The 19,501-nt window shown below is 47.1% G+C and overlaps 1 protein-coding gene across 1 annotated transcript in view; it reads left to right on the top strand.

Annotated features, from left to right (window-relative positions):
- DTNB (dystrobrevin beta) overlaps positions 1-19,501 on the top strand; it is a 218,390-nt gene that overhangs the window by 149,185 nt on the left and 49,704 nt on the right. The window contains exons 16-19 of the mRNA XM_075497583.1: positions 1,961-2,046; positions 4,435-4,548; positions 8,708-8,804; positions 15,634-15,654. Coding sequence (XP_075353698.1) covers positions 1,961-2,046; positions 4,435-4,548; positions 8,708-8,804; positions 15,634-15,654 — 318 coding nt within the window. The remainder of the gene's footprint in view (positions 1-1,960; positions 2,047-4,434; positions 4,549-8,707; positions 8,805-15,633; positions 15,655-19,501) is intronic.

The raw sequence follows: 19,501 nt of genomic DNA, 5'->3' as shown, positions 1-19,501 counted from the left end.
CTGATGTGTCCGTCAGATCACCCAGGAGGACACAGAAGACCAACTTGCGGGCATGTCTTTCAAACAAAGCTCATTTACCACGTGCAAGCCCACCCACCATGTGCGTTTTGCCCAAAGAACAGAAGTGCTATCTGCAATTCAAGCCTAAATCCAGTCAGGGTTGGCTCTAGATACCCTCGAAATAAAGCTGAAAGCCTAGCAGTGTCTGTCCCCCTCATCCTGGACCTGTCACTCTCCACCCTGCCTCCAGGGACACTGATGGCTACCAAGCTCTTCCATCCGACTGCTGTTTTTCTACCCAAATAGTTTCCAAAAATGGCTGTGAAAGTGACTTCTCAAACCAGGATCCCAATCTGAGGCCCTTCTGAGGGTGTTGTAGTAAAAATCTGTGCAATCTTGAGATCAGATGAAAACAGAAAGGCAAAAGCAGAGCACAGAAGTACTCTGCTGTGTCAGAAGACGCCGCGTTTCTCAAGTACACGGTGAGAGGCAGAGGCTCCATGGCCTTAATCATCTGCGCTACCAGTATGAACACACCCTCTCTGCACGGGGCCCAAAGACCACCAGAAGAAGGAAATCTAATGTGGGGACTGGAGCATCTCTGCTATGAGGAAAGGCTGGGGAGCTGGGACTGCTCAGCCTGGGGCAGAGCAGGCTCAGGGGGTTGAATCCACGTCTATAAGTGCCTGCAGGGAGGGTGCCAAGAGGATGGAGACAGGCTCTTCCAGTGGTGCCCAGTGCCAGGACCAGAGGCCATGGGCACAAACTGGGCCCCAGGAAGTTCCTTCTAAACATCAGGAAACACTTCTCAGTGTGAGGGTGACCGAGCACTGGCACAGGTTGCCCAGGGAGGTTGTGGAGTCTCCCACCTTGGGGATACTCAGAAGCTGTCTGGACACAGCCCTGGGCAACCAGCTCTGGGTGGCCCTGCTTGAGCAGATGAGCTCCAGAGGTCCCTTCCGACCTCAACCATTCTGTGATTCTGTAACGACCTGGTGTTAGAAGCAGACCCCACACACCATCTCATTCCTCAGGCGTTTCTTAGCCAGGGAGACCTGTCCATGATAGAAGATGTCTCCCCAGCTCTGAGTGGACAACTTCTTGTGTCTGATGGCCAGACAACTCAGATGGTCTGAGTTGTGCTAGACCTCCGAGGCAGCACCTTAGGATTCCACTGGAAAAATGCACTGAACCGGTACAAGACCCTGCAATTTTTCTCTCTCTCTCCTCGGTCCATGTAACTGGCTTCTTCACCACCCAGCCCAGCTCCCAGCAGCTTCTGCCAGAAGCTACAGATTCTTGTTTAGTTGCCCAGTCCTTTTCTCAGTAGTGGTGATGGCTCCTGGTGAAAAGTGCAAACACAAGGATCGCAAAGGTCAGGACTCACGGGGAAAATGCATTTATTCAGCAATCTCCCTTCAATTCGTGCTTTTGAGGGGTTGAGAAGAATTAGATTTTCCAGAGGCAGTGACCGTGCTTAAATTTAATGTCTGTGAACAATCCTGTTCATCAGCTATAAGTTATTCTAACTGTTCTGCACTAGCTGACACATGGGGAGGTCAGTGTTTCACTGGAAGACTTTATGATAAAAGGTATAGCTGCATCTCTTCCCAGGGAAGCCTGTCGGTGCTTTAGGAACAGATAGGTATGCTGTATTTTTTTCTGAAGGTCTTTAAAAAAAAAAAGCAAATAAAATTCTTCAGACGGATCGTGAGGACGATGAGCCAGGTCACCCTTTCAGCAGGGGCCCACCCTGAGATCAGACCAAGCCCGCTGTAAAACCACATCTCGATGTGCCCCCAGTCCATCTCCGCACAGCTGTTTTCCTAGTTTTGCAGCCTGGGCTGTAAGTATCGTACCACGGCACTCAGGAGGTACGGGGCTGGAGCCAAACTGTGTCCTATGTGGTTCACAGGTAATGAATATTTTGTCTAATTTTTCTCTGTTCCTCCTCCACCAGCCTCGCCCACCAACAGACCTGGGTTTCAGCTTTGATGCCAATAAACAACAAAGACAGCTGATAGCGGAGCTGGAAAACAAAAACAGGTAAAAAACAAGCTTTGATCAGTATTGTTTTAGGAACAACATTTGGGGAGAGAAGAGCCTTCAGTCCTTGTGCTTTGTTGTTTTTAACCTTTTGTGTTGTAGGAACCAGATTGTTTTCCTAGACCCTCTGTTGAAGGGTGTAGCTGCCTCATTAACAATTAGCCCAGCGGATGCAGCTGCAGTGCCCTTGTTCCCCGGGAGCAGGTTCACCTTCTTTGCTGATCTTCTTAAAATCATCTTACCTGCTGCCGAGCGTCAGGAGCTGCATTGCTATCTTGTATTGCCATCTGCAAACCCAGCAAACTCCTCGCAGCAGGGTAAGGCATTCAGGTGGCAGCAGGAAAATAAATCAGCTGCGATGGAGTGGAGTGAGCAGGTTGAAAAGCTGGGGGGGTAAATTCAGCTTGAGAAGAATGAGCGGGTTTTTTCCTTTTGCTGGAAAACAAAAAAATCTGAAGAAACTGGGAGTCCTGGAAGAAATAGGAGATGGGCTGTCGGAGATGGTTTCCCTCTTCTGGACATGAGCCGGCGATGTGCACTGGCAGCCCAGAAAGCCAACCGTGTCCTGGGCTGCATCACCCGCAGCGTGGCCAGCAGGTCGAGGGAGGGGATTCTGCCCCTCGACTCCGCTCTGGTCAGACCCCCCCTGCAGTGCTGCGTCCAGCTCGGGGGTCCTCAGCACAGGAAAGACATGGACCTGCTGGAGCGGGTCCAGAGGAGGCCACAGCAATGGTCAGAGGGCTGGAGCACCTCTGCTGTGAGGAAGGGCTGAGAGAGCTGGGGCTGTTCAGCCTGGAGAAGAGAAGGCTGCGGGGAGACCTTATAGCAGCCTGCCAGTACCTGAAGGGGCCTACAAGAAAGCTGGAGAGGGACTCTTTACAAGGGCAGGTAGTGACAGGACAAGGGGTAATGGCTTTAAACTGAAAGGGGAGATTTAGATTAGATCTAAGGAAGAAATGTTTTATGCTGCGGGTGGTGAGACACTGGCCCAGGTTGCCCCGAGAGGTGGTCGATGCCCCGTCCCTGGAAACATTCCAGGTCAGGTTGGCCGGGGCTCTGAGCAACCTGCTCTGGTTGAAGATGTCCCTGCTCGTGGCAGGGGGCTGGACTGGATGGCCTTTAACGGTCCCTTCCCACCCAAACCACTCTGTGAGTCGATGATTCTTCTAGCTCCAGAGGGACTGTTAAGAAGAGGTCGCTCTGTTTTTATCATATTATTGTACTTGCACTTACCTGCTTCTTCAGCACCCACAGTTCAAGTTCATGTTTCTCTGGCTAAGAGAAACTAAGAGGGTGCAGCTCTAAAAAGCAAGCTGTTGAGCAGTTGCAAACCCCATGTGCCGTCCAGCCCAGGCAGCCTGTAGGTTGCCTACGGAGCCCCTCCAGGTGCCCAATGACGGGCTGGCCTCGTAGCCACGCTGGGGTCTCCGTGTGTTCCAGCTGTACCTCAGCTGGCATGCGTGAGCTTGCTGCCTGCACAGCCCCTTGCCAAGGCACCCTCAGCACACCAGGTGAAAATACTTCTGAAGGTTCGTTTGGAGGAGAACCGGTTCCTGGAGAGCACGGGAACAGCTCAGTCCTTGCACCGTGCAAGCATCATAGCTTCACTGCACTACCAAGAGACCTTGCAGGTATTTGAAATTATTTGTGGAGATCACAGATAAGGGAGATCTCAATCAGTGCTGGTATGAAGCCTTGCAAGAAGAGCAGCTCAGCAGTTTTAGAAAAGAGCAGGGGGGAGATTAGAGATTATAATCTTCACTCTCAGAAGGATTTCATTTCCATTTCAATAAGTGAGTCCTTGGCCGTCAGTGCTACCTTCCCTCACCTCTGGCTACGAAGAACACAGCGGCCTTAATTGGGCTGCTGGCTGATGGCCTTCCCTTCGTGAGCCCTCCCGAGTTTGTCCCCAGTACTTTGAGCTGTTGTGTTCCTTATTCCTGCTGACCTGCCAGGAGCCCTGGGAAAGGTGAGTGGGAAGCTAACTGGTGCCAGCACGGCTGCAGATGCTGGCAGTGCCGCTTCAGAGCCCTTCCTACAGCATGTGCAATGCAGATTATGCTGAAAATGGAACTTTTGTCCTCTTAAAACAGTCCTTTAGCCCACTCCGCATGAAAGGTTTTGGAGAGACATTGCCAGTGTATGGCACGTAAGTGATTTCGTGCTTCTTATTAAGTGATAAATTTTCTGTGTGTATTACAGCAATTCGTAGGACTGCGCTAACTCACCTGTCTTGGGTTTGTGTCTGTGCCAGTCATAGGTGAACAAAATTGCCATACTTAGGCCGGGGACTGACGGAAAGAGTGCTTGAAGGGCTCTAACAGTATTTAAGAGCGGTGCAGAGGCTGCCCTTTTTCCTCTTTAATCTTCCCTCTGTCATTTCTCTAGAGAGATACTCCAGGAAATCCAGCGTCTCAGGCTGGAACATGAACAAGCCTCTCAACCCACCCCGGAGAAAGCCCAGCAGAACCCGACTTTATTGGCTGAACTCCGGCTTCTACGGTAAAAGAAATACCTAAAGCTCGTGCGCGTTCGGTACCTGGGCCAGTCAGCCCCTGGGCTCTGCGCCGTGGCACAGAGCACTGGCTGTTCGTGGGGAAGGGCACTATCAGCATCTCTTCGGTGGCCTTAAAGGCTTATTTTAACCTGCTGAATTCTGAAGACTGACAGCGTATTGCAACTTGCCTTTTTTTTTTTTAAGTGGATTTAGAAGGAAATAAAAGTGTCTCTTAAAATGAATTCTACGTGTATAGTTCAGAAAACTGTAAAGAAGAAACTGATAGGAAAAACTGGCAGAAGCGGCATTAACTGCTTACTATTTATTGTCCAAGAGTGGAGTTGAAGATAAACGTCAGTTGTTTGATTAGTCAGTGAAACTCCGAAAGTTCATACCTGCAGATAGTCAGACGTACGTCCAAAGTTGGAGACCAGTCTTCAAAGGCTCTTTGATTAAGTTTGCGTTTTGAAGTGACAGGGAAGAATTGTCAGTATTTATAGAATAAAGTATTTCATAGGTTGGGTGGTCACGAGGGCTTTCTCTGGCTATGTTTTATTTCATCTTCTGTTACTAGTTAATTCAGAGCTCAACCTTCAAAAATGCCATCTGTAATCTAAAGTGGGTTCTAAAATTTAAGCTCTTGGCAGCAGCAGCTCTCTGCAACTGCATTGTATTTCATTCGTGGGGTAAACTTTTCCTGCCCACTTTGGAAATGGCACGGTGGTTGTGTTCCCAGGGACGTTTAAAGGTTTTCCGTAAAGTGCAGTGCTCTTGGGATGGAGCTACAGCAACTGCAGGCAGCGTCTGCAAGGTGTAATCCAGCCCCATCTTGCAAAATCTAAGGCTTTCAACTTCTTTCATTACTTTTTCATACAGAGTTTGCTACATTATAGTACATTTTGGTCTCTCTCTGGTATTTTTCAGTCTATTACCGGATGATAATAGCTCAGAGATTTTCTAGCTTTGTTTTACATAGCTATGTATATTTTTTTAAAATGTTTATAAAACTGGAGAGGACGCAGAAGATACCCACAAATGTTATGCAAGAGGTGGAGAAAAAAGAGATTGCGGAGCAACTTGATGTGCCGTCTGACCCAGCAGAGAAAGATACAAGAACCGAGAGCTTAAACCGGAGACCAGCCACATTTAGACCGCAAATAAAGCACGTGCTTTTTAAAGCGAGGCAATAATCGCAAGAGCAGTGATAGGGCTTTCAGTCCCTAGATGTCTTTCCTGAAGATGTTTTTCCAAAAATACAGCTTATTGGGAACAAAACACAGCTAACCAGGAGGAGTTAGACGACCTGTATTTTGCTAAAACAAAAAAAGCTGAATGATCATTGTAGCCGTTTCTGGCCTTCAAATATGTAAACACCAGTGGCAAATAGAAGAGTTACGAAAGAAAAAAAAGGTTGAATTAAGCATGTAAAGCCTGTCAAGGCATCACGATTGTCCAGTCTGGCCTTCTGTGTAACGCAGGCTGGGAGATTTCTCCCTGCGGCACTCCTTTGTGACTGGGCTACAGCATCCGTGTAAGACAGACACTCAAGCTTTGATTTTAGAGACGGAAAGAATGCCACGTCCCCCGATGCTGTTAGTGTGATCGTCAGCTAATTTCTGTGCCTTGTCTGTGCTCAGTGACTAAAAGCGTGCACGTTATTTCTAACCTTCATACGCCTCGTGCCGTTTTCCAAACCTTGTCTTTCCCCGTGCTTTTGTCGCCTGGGCTGAAAAGGTCTTTTTCTGAATTCCTCTTTGTGCGTGAGTATTTAGAGATTTTGATTCCCTCCCCTCTTAACCTCATCTTGCATAAATAGCTTGAACCTCTTCAGTTTGTCCATAAAGCAGGTTTGCCAAATCTCCAGCTATCCCTTTAGCTTGCTGTCAAGTTCTCTCTAAGTCCTCTGCATCTCTTCTGTACGTAGGCTGGAGTACGCTGGCTGCAGTAGCTCATGCGTAGTCTCGCTGGTGCTATAGATAGAACTAGCGTTAGCTTTCTTACCACCAAGCATCACTCTCATTAATAAATTCAAAGCGCACGTTAATTCTCTTGACTGCATAGCGTCACCCGGGAAGTTCACGATTAGCAGGTTATCTGTGATGTGAAAGTCACGGCTAAGGAGGAGGCATTCCCCGAGCCGGCGTGAGCAGCCTGTGGTGACCTTGCCTTTGAATATCTGTAAGCACGTTGCCAGATGATCTCGGTTGCGGTGTAGCATTTAGGCTGTGAAAGCACGAGAAAGAGCATCCATGGAAAATCAACGTGTCCCAGGTTTAAAAATCTGCAGGCAGCGCCGCCCGTAGAGATGAGTCAGCTCTGCCACGCTGCTGGCGAATGTGACCTTGGAAGAAGCACGGCTGGATCCGTCTCCTTGCGGATCCCTGCCTCCTAATGCAGGCGTGCTCGGCTGCTTCTGCTTGCAGGTCCGCAGGACGCTGGTTCGTACACAGGTGCCACGGACCCGTTTGCCCCAGGCGTGCGCCTCGAACTGCGTCGCTCCGTTTGCCCCAGGCGTGTGCCTCGAACTGCGTCGCTCCGTTTGTCCCTAGAGGCTGCCCTGTCTTTTTTTTTTAACATTTAACAGCCTTTGTCACTGACAAACAGTACCTCCTCTTTCTTCACTGGAGGTCACTGAAAAAGAAATGCAGTAACATCAGCCAAAACCAGACGTACGCATTCATGTTGATTCTTCACTAGAAACAGCATTTGGAGAGCTATACTTATTTAATGTGTGGATTTTTACATTATTTGTAGTTGTTAACCAGAATGTTATGTTAAATAACTATAGAATAAAAGCTACAGACTTTGAACTGACCTAGAGAGAGCAAAAGGACCGTATAGACAGATAAAGCTGTGTCTGTGGCGGGTTTTTAACACGTTCTAGGTGACCAGGCACGTGTAATCTTCTCTTTATTGCCTTGTCTTTGTGATATGGTGCAGCATTTAATAACCACATTCTTCAAAATCCAAAAAGGTGTTGAAGGAAATACCCGGGATAGTTAATACTTCACAGTCTTCTGTCCTTTTAAGAACCCGTATAGAAACAAGTTAATTCTGTTACGTCCTCTTAGCAGTTCTCTGCTTGGGGTGTATGCCTGTGTATGCCGTTTTCGAGGTCGCCGTGGTGAAAGCAAGCCCTACCCCACAGGTTTATTCAGTCCGAGTACGTGGCCTGTTTCTTTTCCAGATTCTGATGTCCCGTTGGTGTTTCTAAAACTAGTTGGTTGTTACAATTCCCAGAAGGATTTATCCGTAGTATGTCACGTGAGAACACAGATATAATCTAAGACATTTAAAAATTCAGTCCATAATATGTGGTGCCTTTAGCTTTGGATTAAGATGTTATGATGTCCACAGAAATAACTGTAGATGAATAAATAATCCTTTCTAGTCTGGTTTTTTCTTACAGTTATTTATCGTTACCTGTGATTGGGATTTGTGGGGCCCAGCATTTCTTAAATCACATAGGATACTGAACTTCTGACGTGTTGATGTTTGTCTTTGAATTTCTCCCTATCTTAGTTGCTTCTTTATTTTTTTAAATACAAAATAAAAGCAGTCAGTCATATTTCCTTGAATATCTCACAGATGGGCATCTGTAGAAATACTGTGGGTTTCCGATGCCAAGGAAAGGGAAGGTCACTTATCTCCTTCTCTTGTTACTTGGGTTCTGGTACAGCAAATATGTCAAAGATGATACGTCACGGTGGTGGACAGAAATAGCTCTGCCGGGTCGCCATCCGGCCAGGTGACAGCTTTTCCTTTCCAGACGCCTGCAGCCTTTTCTCCTCTTGTTTCGCTCTGTCTTTCCTCCCATAGGTCATTCTCGCCTGTCTGAAAGCCCCGCAGGATGCCTGGGTCTGACATTAAGAGAGCTCTTAAAGGAAGGAAAAGGCGGGCTTTTTTTCTCAAAATGCAGTGCTCTTGCAAAGGGCTTCCTACTACTGAGGGGCTGAGTGCAGATTTCTGGATTTTAAGTGAAAAGCCTGATTGTTATATATAGGTTTCGTGGTCATTGTGCTGTGCTTTGCTCTGTTTTTTTAAGCTGGAAGCAGGGGGGAGTGATGAAAACCAAAGGCACGGTTATGTGGGTGCATTTCCTGAAGCAGTTTTGAAATACTCGAAGTTTATTTTCTGACTCTTTCTTTCATGTAACTCGAACAGGCAGAGAAAGGATGAATTGGAACAGAGGATGTCTGCACTTCAAGAAAGCAGAAGAGAACTGATGGTGCAGCTCGAAGGGCTGATGAAACTGCTCAAAGTAAGCCATCTCCTGTCAGAAATGCACTGCATCCCTCTCTTCCCCGGGTCTGGAATTCACTGCTGCTGCTCTGAGATTCCTGCTTTGCTGCCGTACCGTTATAAATACTTCATGAGGAATAGAAGGAATTTGCAAAAAGTCATTTCCATGCTGGCTCTGTGTATTGGTGCAGATGGTTAACGGGTTTTCAGGTTCATGTGCTGCTGCTTTGGTTAAAATATCAAGAACCCGTGAGATTTGGAAGGCTTTAAAGAAGGATTAGATTTGGCAATCGACTGCATGCTGTCCTGGGTACCAGTTCAGTTCTTCCAACTTTAACTGGAAGATAAACTGGAACCGGCCGTCGCTGCAATACGGAGCGCGGCTCCGCAGTGGCGTGGGGCGGCGTTTCACCAGGTGACCGCGCGCTAGCCCTGAGTGTCTCGGGGCTTGGCTTTAGAGGATGATGCTGTTGGCTCTGCTCTAGAATCTACGTTCTCGTTTGGATTGCTGCTGAGGGGCCGTTTTTATTTTTTATAGAGTCCTGCTAGAGTCGAGCTCATAGTTGATGGCTACAGTCTGAAATACGATTATGCGTTTATTCTTCCCGTTCTTTAAATTGGACAAGAGCCTCTCTATACAGCGAATGGCAAAACATTGTCCTTAGCCAAAGAGGTTTTGGTCTGGGACAAGATGCGACGAAGATACTACAGGCGATGGAAGAAGCGGGAGAGAGATCACAGCAGTGACACTGACAGGAGCAGCACGGGGGTTTATAGATTAGCTATAGGCACATCTTGATAGTTCCAGAAGAATTTAGAGCTTGTCTGCACTTGGAAGTGATAATGAATTCACATCGTCTGTAAATCTGAAGTGCAGTCGCTCTTCGGATTAGGCTTGCATCCTGGAATAGGAATGTATATGCAACAGGCTGTGATCAAATACTCTTCGGAGGTGCCTGTTTTATTTAGTTTCCCTGTGCAGATGAGCACATAGTTCGTATTGATCTTTGGGAAGTAATTTCTTTAGGTCAGTGTTTCTGCACACTGTAATTTTTTTCCTGTTCAGCCTGTTAATGTCTGTCTGCTAAAAATTTGAAGACAATCACTTGCTAATTTCACCTTGATTTCTTCAGACCCTAAATCTTTGTAAGTTGAAGTGTGATATCTCTGAAAACGGGCATCCAAAACTGAATTACAGGTTTAGGAAAGTATAAAAAGGTGTTGCATCAGAAACAGTTTGATTCTTCGTGGTTCAGATGACCACAGTCCGAGCATTTTTCTTGCACGCATTTGAGGAGCCTCTTTCTTTATAACAAAATCAGTTTGGACATCTGCTTTCACATGGTGACAAGCTCTGACGTGAGTTTTCTGTGGACCCTATTATTTTCAAAGCACTCATAAACCTTCACAAATTAATTCTCCCAAACGCGACCTGATGTAGAAGCTGTCCTCTCATTAGGGTGAACGGCTGTTCTGTCGGCTGGCCTGGCTTTCTGCTCTTCCACCTCGAAAGCCTTGAAGGCCAGGTGGACTGGACTGCCTTTCCCAGATGCGCTGCTCCGGACCGGCACAACACGCGGGCTCCAGAGCAACCTGCAGAGCTTTGCCCACCCCTGGGCAGGATGCGGGCGGGCGGGCAGCACCCCTGCCTTTTCTGGCCTGCTTGGCCGTCATACTCTGACCTCCTCACTGCCCAAACAGCGTGTGTTCCCTCTCGCCCGACGGGTTGGACACGTGAACGTGGCGTTGCGTGGAGCAGCAGAGGATGCCGGTGTCGGTAACGCACCGATGAGGAGAGCACGGAGGGCGCTGCAGGGTGCTGCAGAGGGAAGAGAGCACGGGCGCAAGCAGCCGGTGCTGCGATGGGGGAGACACGGGAGGGAGGAAAGAGGATTGCAGGAGAGGGAGGGGAACCGTAAGTGACTCACATGTGATAAACCAGTGTGGTTAGGACCCGTTTGCTGAGTTGAATCATGCAGTTCAATTATGAGCTTGGTAGAAACTTTAGTGACATCTTCTAGGCTGTGTTATACAGAAGGTTAGTTTAGAAGCTGGCTCTTACTAGACTTCTCATTTATAAATCTAGTATCTTTTCATTAACTCCCCCAGTTCCCAAAACTGTTTAAAAACTGCAAGGGCAAATAGGACTGGATGTAAGGAGAAACTTCATCCCATGAGGATGCCCGAGCAGTGGAGCAGGCGCCCAGAGGGGCTGCGCTGTCTCCATCCTTGGAGGTTTTCAAGACCCAGCTGGATAGGGCTCTAAGCAGTCTGGTCGGAGATTAACTTGACCCTCTTCTGAGTCAGAGGCTGGACTTGAGACCGCCTGAGGTCCCTGCCCACCTGAATTATCCTCTGAGCCTGGGACTGCTGTAATTATTTGGTTCTGCATGTTGCATAATACGGCTCTTTGCATTTCTCCTTCTTAGCTTTCTATGGAGCCTGGCAGCTTCTCTTTGATTAAAGCATCTTCCAGAAAGACATCTGTTCTTGAACTGAAGAAATCAAAAATGGAAAATTCACTGCCAATGCAAATTTGCTTGCAGAGTTAAAAAATTTATGCCTCATTTTCAGTTTTAATGTATTTAGCTTCAGTTTACACCCATCGGCTTTGGTACATGTGGTTCTCCCTCCATTAAATTAAGGAGTACTTCAGCACCCCTGGTTTTTTCCTACGCAGATACTTACTCATCTCAGTGGAGGCACTTCTCAATCTTCTTTTTTGAATCAGTTAAACAGGTAGAGCTTTTCTGAGCTTCTGACAATACTGTACTTCAGTATTTTTTATGGTTGATTTCTTTGCCTTCTCCAGATTTTTGATACAATTTTTTAAATGGGGAAAAAACAAACTGTATGCTGAATTCTCCTCTGAATCTTAGCAACGCTATGCAGAGAGTTACAGGAAGAGTTTCATTACTCTTCGTCACTATTTTCCTGTTTGTACCTTTCTGCACCGGTGGGTGCTTTTTGAAAGCTGTCAGTTATCCAGCTCTTACTCCGTGTAAAGTGCTTTATTTATTTTGTATAGTGCTAACTGGTTCATGACAATGTGTTACACGTTGGGCCTCTAAAGGAACTGCAGATATGAAAATATATTACATCTGTGCAGTTCCTTTAGAAGCCAAACTTGTAACACATCCAAATCACAAAATCAGATTTATTTGGCAAGGCCTCTTTTCCATGAAGCTATAATGCTTCAGATATTACTTATTAGGTGAGTCCTGTATCGGCATTTCTGTTACTTTGAATAAATTTGTGACAGGGTAAGATGTTTATGCTTATTTAAGTTGCCTTACCTCCCTTTCTGAATATCAGCGCCACGCAGCACATTCCAGCCCTGGGTATTCCAAGATCTATTAAAAATTACCTTCACTGGACCAGATAACTCCTCATGTCATTATTTGAAGAATCCCAGCCGCAAGCTACGCAGGCCTGCTGATCTAAAAATATGATTTCTAGTAGATACTTTTTAACACCTTTTCTCATTATTAGTGGAAAGTACTTCACCGTTTGCTGATAGAAACTACAAGGGGAAAGTACTGTTAGTCAAACACAGAACAGAAATACTAATTCCTCTTCCCATATTAAGAATTTTACCCTGACTATCAAGAAGCAGTATGCACCACCTCAAGGCTTTGTTTTGTTTCTGGTATTTGTGTTCATTTCAAAGTCTCCTTTTTGGTGGTTTTAGCCCTGCCAGACACAATTTTTTCCCACAAGGTTTTAGCTTCTCTCATCATTTGGTGCACTTCAAAAATTTTCATTTATAATTTACGTCAGCTGTTAAGCTTTTATGGTTTTTTCCATTTTCGTATGCCGTATTTTTTACATTTTTAATGCTGCCTTCATTTCACCATTTAGAGCTGGATTCAGCTTGCCTAACTTTGGTTATCTGAAAGTTTGGTACCTCAGCTCCCTCTGTCAAAAAAGGAGAGGAAAGCCTCTATTTGGAAGGACGTAGCCGTTCTCTGGAGCTTCCTCCGTTTTTCCCATGGCAAGCCACGCTGTGGGAGTTGGCCTCAGAGCAGAGAAAGGCCCTCGACTGTTTTGGTTGCCACTGCGGAGGTGATCAAACCCCGTGATTGGTGTCCTGCTCTGCTGTTTGTTAGCCCGCGCAGCGACCTACCCACGCTGCTGCGATTTAGAGCTAAGGTTGGGGTCTGCGTCGAGTGTCCTTCCACACCTTATTGCCGACGCGTGGTGACGCTCCTGTTAGGAGGTTTCCGTTCCAGGCGTTTGTCGGTGATCTTCCCCAAAGGAGACGTTCAGGCCGTCCAGCTCTTCACTAAGTGCTGTCATTGGTATCTTCTGCCGTGTCGCCCCGTGCGCTTGAGAGACCCCGGCCGTACCTGTCCGGTGAGCTCGTTCGTGCCAGACGGCGTTCCTTGGACAGGCTCTCACCCACCTGCTCTGCTGTTGGCGTGGTCGCTGACGTGCCTTTGGAGCAGAGCTACCAGCGCTTTCCCAAACCATCTCCAGCCACCACCCAGAGGTTATCAGGTGCCCGGACCCGTTCCCGGGGGGCAGTTTGGATAAGGCCACCCCGATCGAGGTGGTAGGGGATTTTAACAGCATGGACGTGTGCAGATCATGCCAGAGAACAGACCCCTGCACAATTTCGTTTAATACTGTAGCCTCCGAGTCTGCAGGGCTGCTGCGGTGGCCACCGTAGGGCTCCCCTTGGCTGCTGATCTGATGCCCTCCTGGCCGCTCCAGCCAGTCGTTAGTTCAGCAGATCAAGCCCCCTGCATGCGAGGGACAGCCTGTCCGTCTGGGCTGAACGGTGGCCAGTGACCCGTCAGTACTGCCATCAGCGACTTTCTTCCAGTATTTTTTATCTTCTTTTCCTCATCCAGGCCGTTGCCTTAGCTTTCCCTCTTTTCCTGAAGTCTTCTGTAATACACCTAGTGCCGTTAGCTGGCACTCTTCTAATAAGTAGTCGGCCGTGATGATTGCCTGCCTTCTTGCAGGGCTGTTGCTTTCAGCTACACAGATATTCAGCAGATACATCCCGTTTCGCTTCTCCCATTTCCCCAGTGGTAATTTCCTCACTAGCTGATTTGATGATTTATCTAATAACTGCTCGGTCCTTCTAGCAAAGCTCCACGCCTCCTGAGATTTTTTTTCACGTCTGTAGTTAATGCTAAAGCTTCATTTTTCAAACTAACAACTTTTTTTGCAGAGTGGCGATCATTTAAGATCTTTTCCCTGACCTGGCTTACCATCCGGTCCTGCGAGTGCCAGTGCGCAGGAGGAGCTGGGAACGTGTGGGAGCGCGGGGAGGGCAGCGCTGGCCTCCGCAGCGGGTGTTGGGCCGTGGCTCAGTGGAGCCATACCCTACATCTGCTACCTCGGTGCCGAAATACACACCTGAAAGAACACCAAGCCTTGGGAGACAAAACCGAAAGTATCTGCTCAGAAATGTGGAATTCTCTGCAGTCGTTCCCAGCTCTCTGTAGTGCCCTCGGTGCAGTTAGGAAAACATCTTCTAGTACAGGGGTCAGTGAGAAGAAGCTGCTCTAAATTAAGGGACAGGTTCAGGTTGATCCTACTCAGACGGGAAATAAATGAGGGAGGGTGGATAAATGACTTCATGGATTTCAAGGCCAGAAGGAGCTTTTATTCCATGAATTTTAATTCCAAGACCTGAATTTCTGGGGAGACGTGCTTACCAGTGGTCCTGCTGCCCTCTGCGCTGCCAGTCCATGCCAAGCCACCGTTGGAGGGAACACACACTGTTACCCTGTAAAAAGCTGTAATTGCTATTTCTGCCTACGTGAGAGTCATCAAAAGCATGCTGCCAGCCTCTCTTTTAATGCACAGTGTTGCTACCCGCACCACAACTGCCTTGCTCCTCCACACAACCGAGCCCGCAGACAGAACAGCCCGCAGGACTCACCATGGTTGTTATATATGCGAGGACAAAATCCATGAAAACGTTTGAATCATGAAAGAAACTCTCGACTGTGTGATATTTTGCACGTTCCCAGGAATGCTCGTATAGTTGAAGTCAGAATGTGACCCCACTGCCCCAGCAGGATCACGGTGTACGTTTCTCTGCTTCAAAAGAGGACAAATCCATCCGTATTTCACCTTTTTTGGTCTTCCAAATTAGTAGTGATCCGTACTGACAAACGTTGCATTGCAACCAAGGAATTGTTTTCTCTGCATCTTTGTCCTTACTCCGCATCTTTGGTGCTTTTGCCTCCCAGCTTCTCCCCTCCCATTCCAGAGCCGGTTGCCCACCGCTCGTCAGTTTGCCCTTTTGAATCCCATCCGCAGAGGCCCCCGCGGGCCCGGTGGTAACGGGCACTCTCTGACCAAAAAGGTGATGTTTGCCTCTCAGGTCGTGACAGTTTGGGTCTCTGTGCTGGCAGGTTTGTGCGGGCCGTGCAGCGGTTGCACCCTCCGGTTGGTATTTCCAGACGTTAGAGCATGGTAGTCTGATATTTCTTGCCTTGAGGACAGCTAGAGAGGCATTCCTGAGTCCGGGGTAGGAAGAGAAGCCAGTAAAGGTTCTGGTTCAGTAAAGGTTCAAAAGAAAAGATGTCCATCGGATATCCTATCCTATATCCAAGATATCCATACTGTGATATCCATCCCGTGTTCCGACTTCCGCCAACACTGAAGGCCATTTTAGACAACAAGAGCCTTTTGAGAAGGGAACAAATGACACCTTTGCTTTCCCGCTACCTTAACGCCCTTGTTTCCTCTCGTGTTTCTACGGTTTGCCATGTTCTGTTCTTCCATGGGGTCTGTTGTGTGTTTTGTGTGTGTGTTTCCTTTTCATATGATAATTAATCTATCCTGTTTCTCTCTCCACCTTTTTCTTTTGCCAACCTTTATAGGAAGAAGAGCAAAAGCAGGCAGTAAGTTGACTTCGCTTTGTAGGTGATCTAACTCTTTTTTCTTTCTGCATGCAAACAATTTTCTGTTGATTGGCTTGTATGCAAATAAACAATGGGAAAGTGGGGTCCTGCTCACTTGTAAATTTGAAAGCAGCCTTCATCAGTTTCCAGTAGAGCATGGGTTTGTGTACGTCCTTACAGTTATTCCTCTCTCCCTTTCAAATTAAGTTTATTGCCATGGGTACGCAACCGGTGGCCGTATTCATTAGGTTTTTATAGAATTGTGCATGACCATCCAGGGCTGAAAATGTGGATTCTCAGCTGGCTTCATAATTTATTTGGTTGGAGATTCTTTGGAGTATTTTACATGCTAAGAAAGCTTTCTTGTCTCTTCAGGAATCCTTTAATTTGCCTCCTTGCCACATGCAAGTCCATGCATGAAAACTAATTAATGACTTCATATTCTGGGCATGGATCCATATCATTCAGTCATCGTATAGTCTCCTTGAATTAGTCCCAGTATGCTCATTGTAAACAGGATGAGTAAACTAACAAGAGACAAGAATGCATTTGCTTTGTTACTGATTTTCATTTTCTCTGCCCACCTATTAAAATCTGAATCCTGTGTTAATTTCGGAATCCACTCCAGAGGGAGCCCTTTTGCTTTTCTCGGAAGTAGCCAGATGTTCAATGTCTTCTCTCCAGCAGAACAAATTTTCAGCATTTTCGAACGCGGTTTTCTTTATACACAAGGCTTTAATGAAGATTAATCCTGTGTTTCCCATTGTTGGGGTTTTTTACATGTTGTTTATCAGATACCCAAGTTGAATATTGGATACATGAATTGGAAATTCTGGTGACTTATTTTTTGTAAGGAAATATATGTTTCTGGGTAACTTCTATTGCTGAAAACGCTTCAGTGCTACATGTGCTGAGATTGGCTTTGGTGACTCCCGGACGGTCTTTTCTTAAAGTTCTGTCATCAATTTAAAAAGAAGGTGGTGGTAAGTGCGCATCTTCTGTTGGAGCCCAGTTCATCTTTGATGCTGCCAGTGAAGATTTATCCCTGGGTGCGCTAAGGCACCTTGCAGAAATTCCTTGGCGCAGTGAAGGGACCAGACTGCAGCATGTGGCAGCGATCCTCAAGGAATTTCCTGGAGGAAGGAAAACAACCGAGACACCACCGTCCCTGTCCTCCAACTTCTGACTGTGCAAGGGGAATGCTGTATTGTATATCATCCTCTTACCCAGCATTATTGCTAGGAATGCTCATCTGCGTGGAAATGCGGCATTATATTAGTTCCTGTGCTGTGATGTTCACCTCGATTATGGCGAAAGAAAAAGGGTAAATAGGAGATCACAGGAAGAATTTGCCCAATTTTACGTCCCTTCTTTCCCTGGAATACTATGTTAGGAGGAGGATAAGAGAACCAAAACTGACTGCTAAAATAATGTCAACACATTGTTTCACTGCCCGGTCCCATTCTGTTGGAATCAGTGGTGAATGAGCCAAAAAGGATTTGAAACTCAAGAAGGCAGATTTTGACCAACCAAAGGACACATTACTGATCTGTAAGAATTGAAACTTTACATCCTTCCATTTGCATGGACTGAAGTAGCTTGACGTTGCTCTCCTCTTAACTATAAGGGTGCAGCCTGAAAAAGCTGGAAGTCCCAGGAGACAATGCTCCACTTGGCTGAGAAACACAGTCACAGAAATCACAGAACAGCTGAGGTGGGAAGGCAGCTCTGGAGATCATCTAGTCCACCCCCCCTGCTCAAAGCAGCGTCAACTAGAGCAGGCTGCTCAGGAATTTGTCCCAGCAGGTTTTGAGTATCTCCAAAGATGGAGACTCCACAACCTCAATGGGCAACTGGCTCTAGTGCTTCACCACCCTCTCCAGAACAAAATTTTTCCTTTATTTTTAAACAGAATTTCCTATATTTCCGTTTGTCCCTATGTTTCCATTCCATTGCCTCTGATCCTTTCACTGAATACCACAGAGAAGGGTCTGGCTCTGTTTCTTTGCTCTCTTCCAGTAGGGCTTTGTATGCATTGATAAGATCCCCCTGAGCCCCCTCTCCTTGAACCTGAACAGTCCCAGGTCCTTCAGCCTCTCCTCATAGGGCGGATACACTGGTTCCTTAATCATCTTTTTGGCTCTTCCTTGGACTTGCTTCAGTCTTGCTCCAAATCTTTCTTGTACTGGGTTGTCCAGAACTGGACCCAACACTCCAGATGCAGCCTCACCAGTGCTGAGTTGAGGGGAAGGATCACCTCCCTCGACCTGCTGCCAGTGCTCTTCCCAACACAGCCCAGGATGCTGTTGACTTTCTTTGTTGGAAGAGTACATTGCTGGCTCACGTTCAACTTCTCTGCAGGATCCCAACGTCTTCTTCTGCCAAGCTGCTTTCCAGCCAGTCAGCCCCCAGAGTGCACTTGACGCACAGCGTTATTCCTTCCCAGGAGCAGGACTTTGCACCCATTTCTCCAGTGTTTCAAGATCCCTCTGAATGGCAGCACAACCATCTGGTGTATCAACCACTCCGCCCAGTTTTGCGCTGTCTGCAAACTGGATGAGGGTGCATGCTGTCCTATCACGTAGGTCATTACTGAAGATGTTAACCAGTACTGGCTCCAGTATGAAACCTTGAGGCACACCACTGGTAACTGGCCTCCAGCTGGACTTCATGCGGCTGGTAACAACCCTACACATCACACACTGTATTGGTATCTGCGCTATTCTGGAAGGGAGGTAATGGCATATCTCCAGCTTGAAGCCTGGAGATATGCCGTTGAACTCATTGGACCATACACTGGCTTCCAAATGTCTTCAGGACTTCATGGTCATCCCTGTACTCCAATAACAGAAGTACTTGAATAAAGGGCTGAATGTCTGTGACGGTTAAGGAAACACAGCCAACTGAAGAACTTCAAAAATATTATCAAACATCCCTTTGTCCTTGAGAACCTTGAGAACCAGTTTTGGTGGCTCTAGTGTTGTGTCTTCCCTCTACATGTGTATAAAACCCTACAGTAGCTAGGAAAGGGTACCGGTCTACTGTGTGCTCAGCCAGCCCCATCCTCGTGTCCACAAGCATCTGGCTAGGAAAAAGAAGTTAGAGGAGAAGAGCCTAGTCTGGTTAGTACCTCACAAAGGTCCACATATGGGGGAAAACGTGGAGCACCATCTGGGTCCCGTGGAAGAGAAGGCCCAAGTGTCTTAGTGATCTAAAGTGATGATCCTCTCAACCCTTGATGAGATGGATTGATCATGGTGGCAACATGAATTTACGTGAAGGGTTAAGGTAAATGACGGGCAGAGTAACAGTCGCTGGTTCAGGACTGGCAGCACATCAAGAGCAGCAGCATCAGGATCCACATTAGGAATTTCTGATTCCCTTCACTGCTAAGGCTGCAAGTCCCATTCTGCCTTCTCCATATTGCTCCACAGTAAGATTTACAGAGATGGGTCAAAGAGGATCAGCTTTCTTGGCTATGTTCAAGCAAGTTGCTTGGCAAGCAAAAAAGGCTTCCTGAACAAAAAGCCGTCTCATCCAGTCTGCATTTAACTGAGACAACGTACGCTGTATTCCAGGGGCTGAAGGTGTCCAGGTGAGCATGGCCATTTTGAATGGCTTGACTGTCATCATGGGCCAGCTTTCCACCTAGTGCAGCAAGAGGCTTAACCTGGTGGGGCAGTTTGTTCATGTATTTGCAGCCAGAGTGATTGCATGTCTAAGCATTGAGTAGAGGTCTTTGCTGCTCCTGGGAGGCTAATGAGAAGTTACTTGGCTGCTGAGGTTACCACCAAGTGCCTACAGAAAACTGAGATGACTGACTTGCATCTCCAGCAAACGACTAGGT

Source organism: Mycteria americana, chromosome 3 (assembly GCF_035582795.1).
Source record: "Mycteria americana isolate JAX WOST 10 ecotype Jacksonville Zoo and Gardens chromosome 3, USCA_MyAme_1.0, whole genome shotgun sequence".
Taxonomy (NCBI): Eukaryota; Metazoa; Chordata; class Aves; order Ciconiiformes; family Ciconiidae; genus Mycteria; species Mycteria americana.
This window is presented reverse-complemented; position numbering and strand designations above follow the sequence as displayed.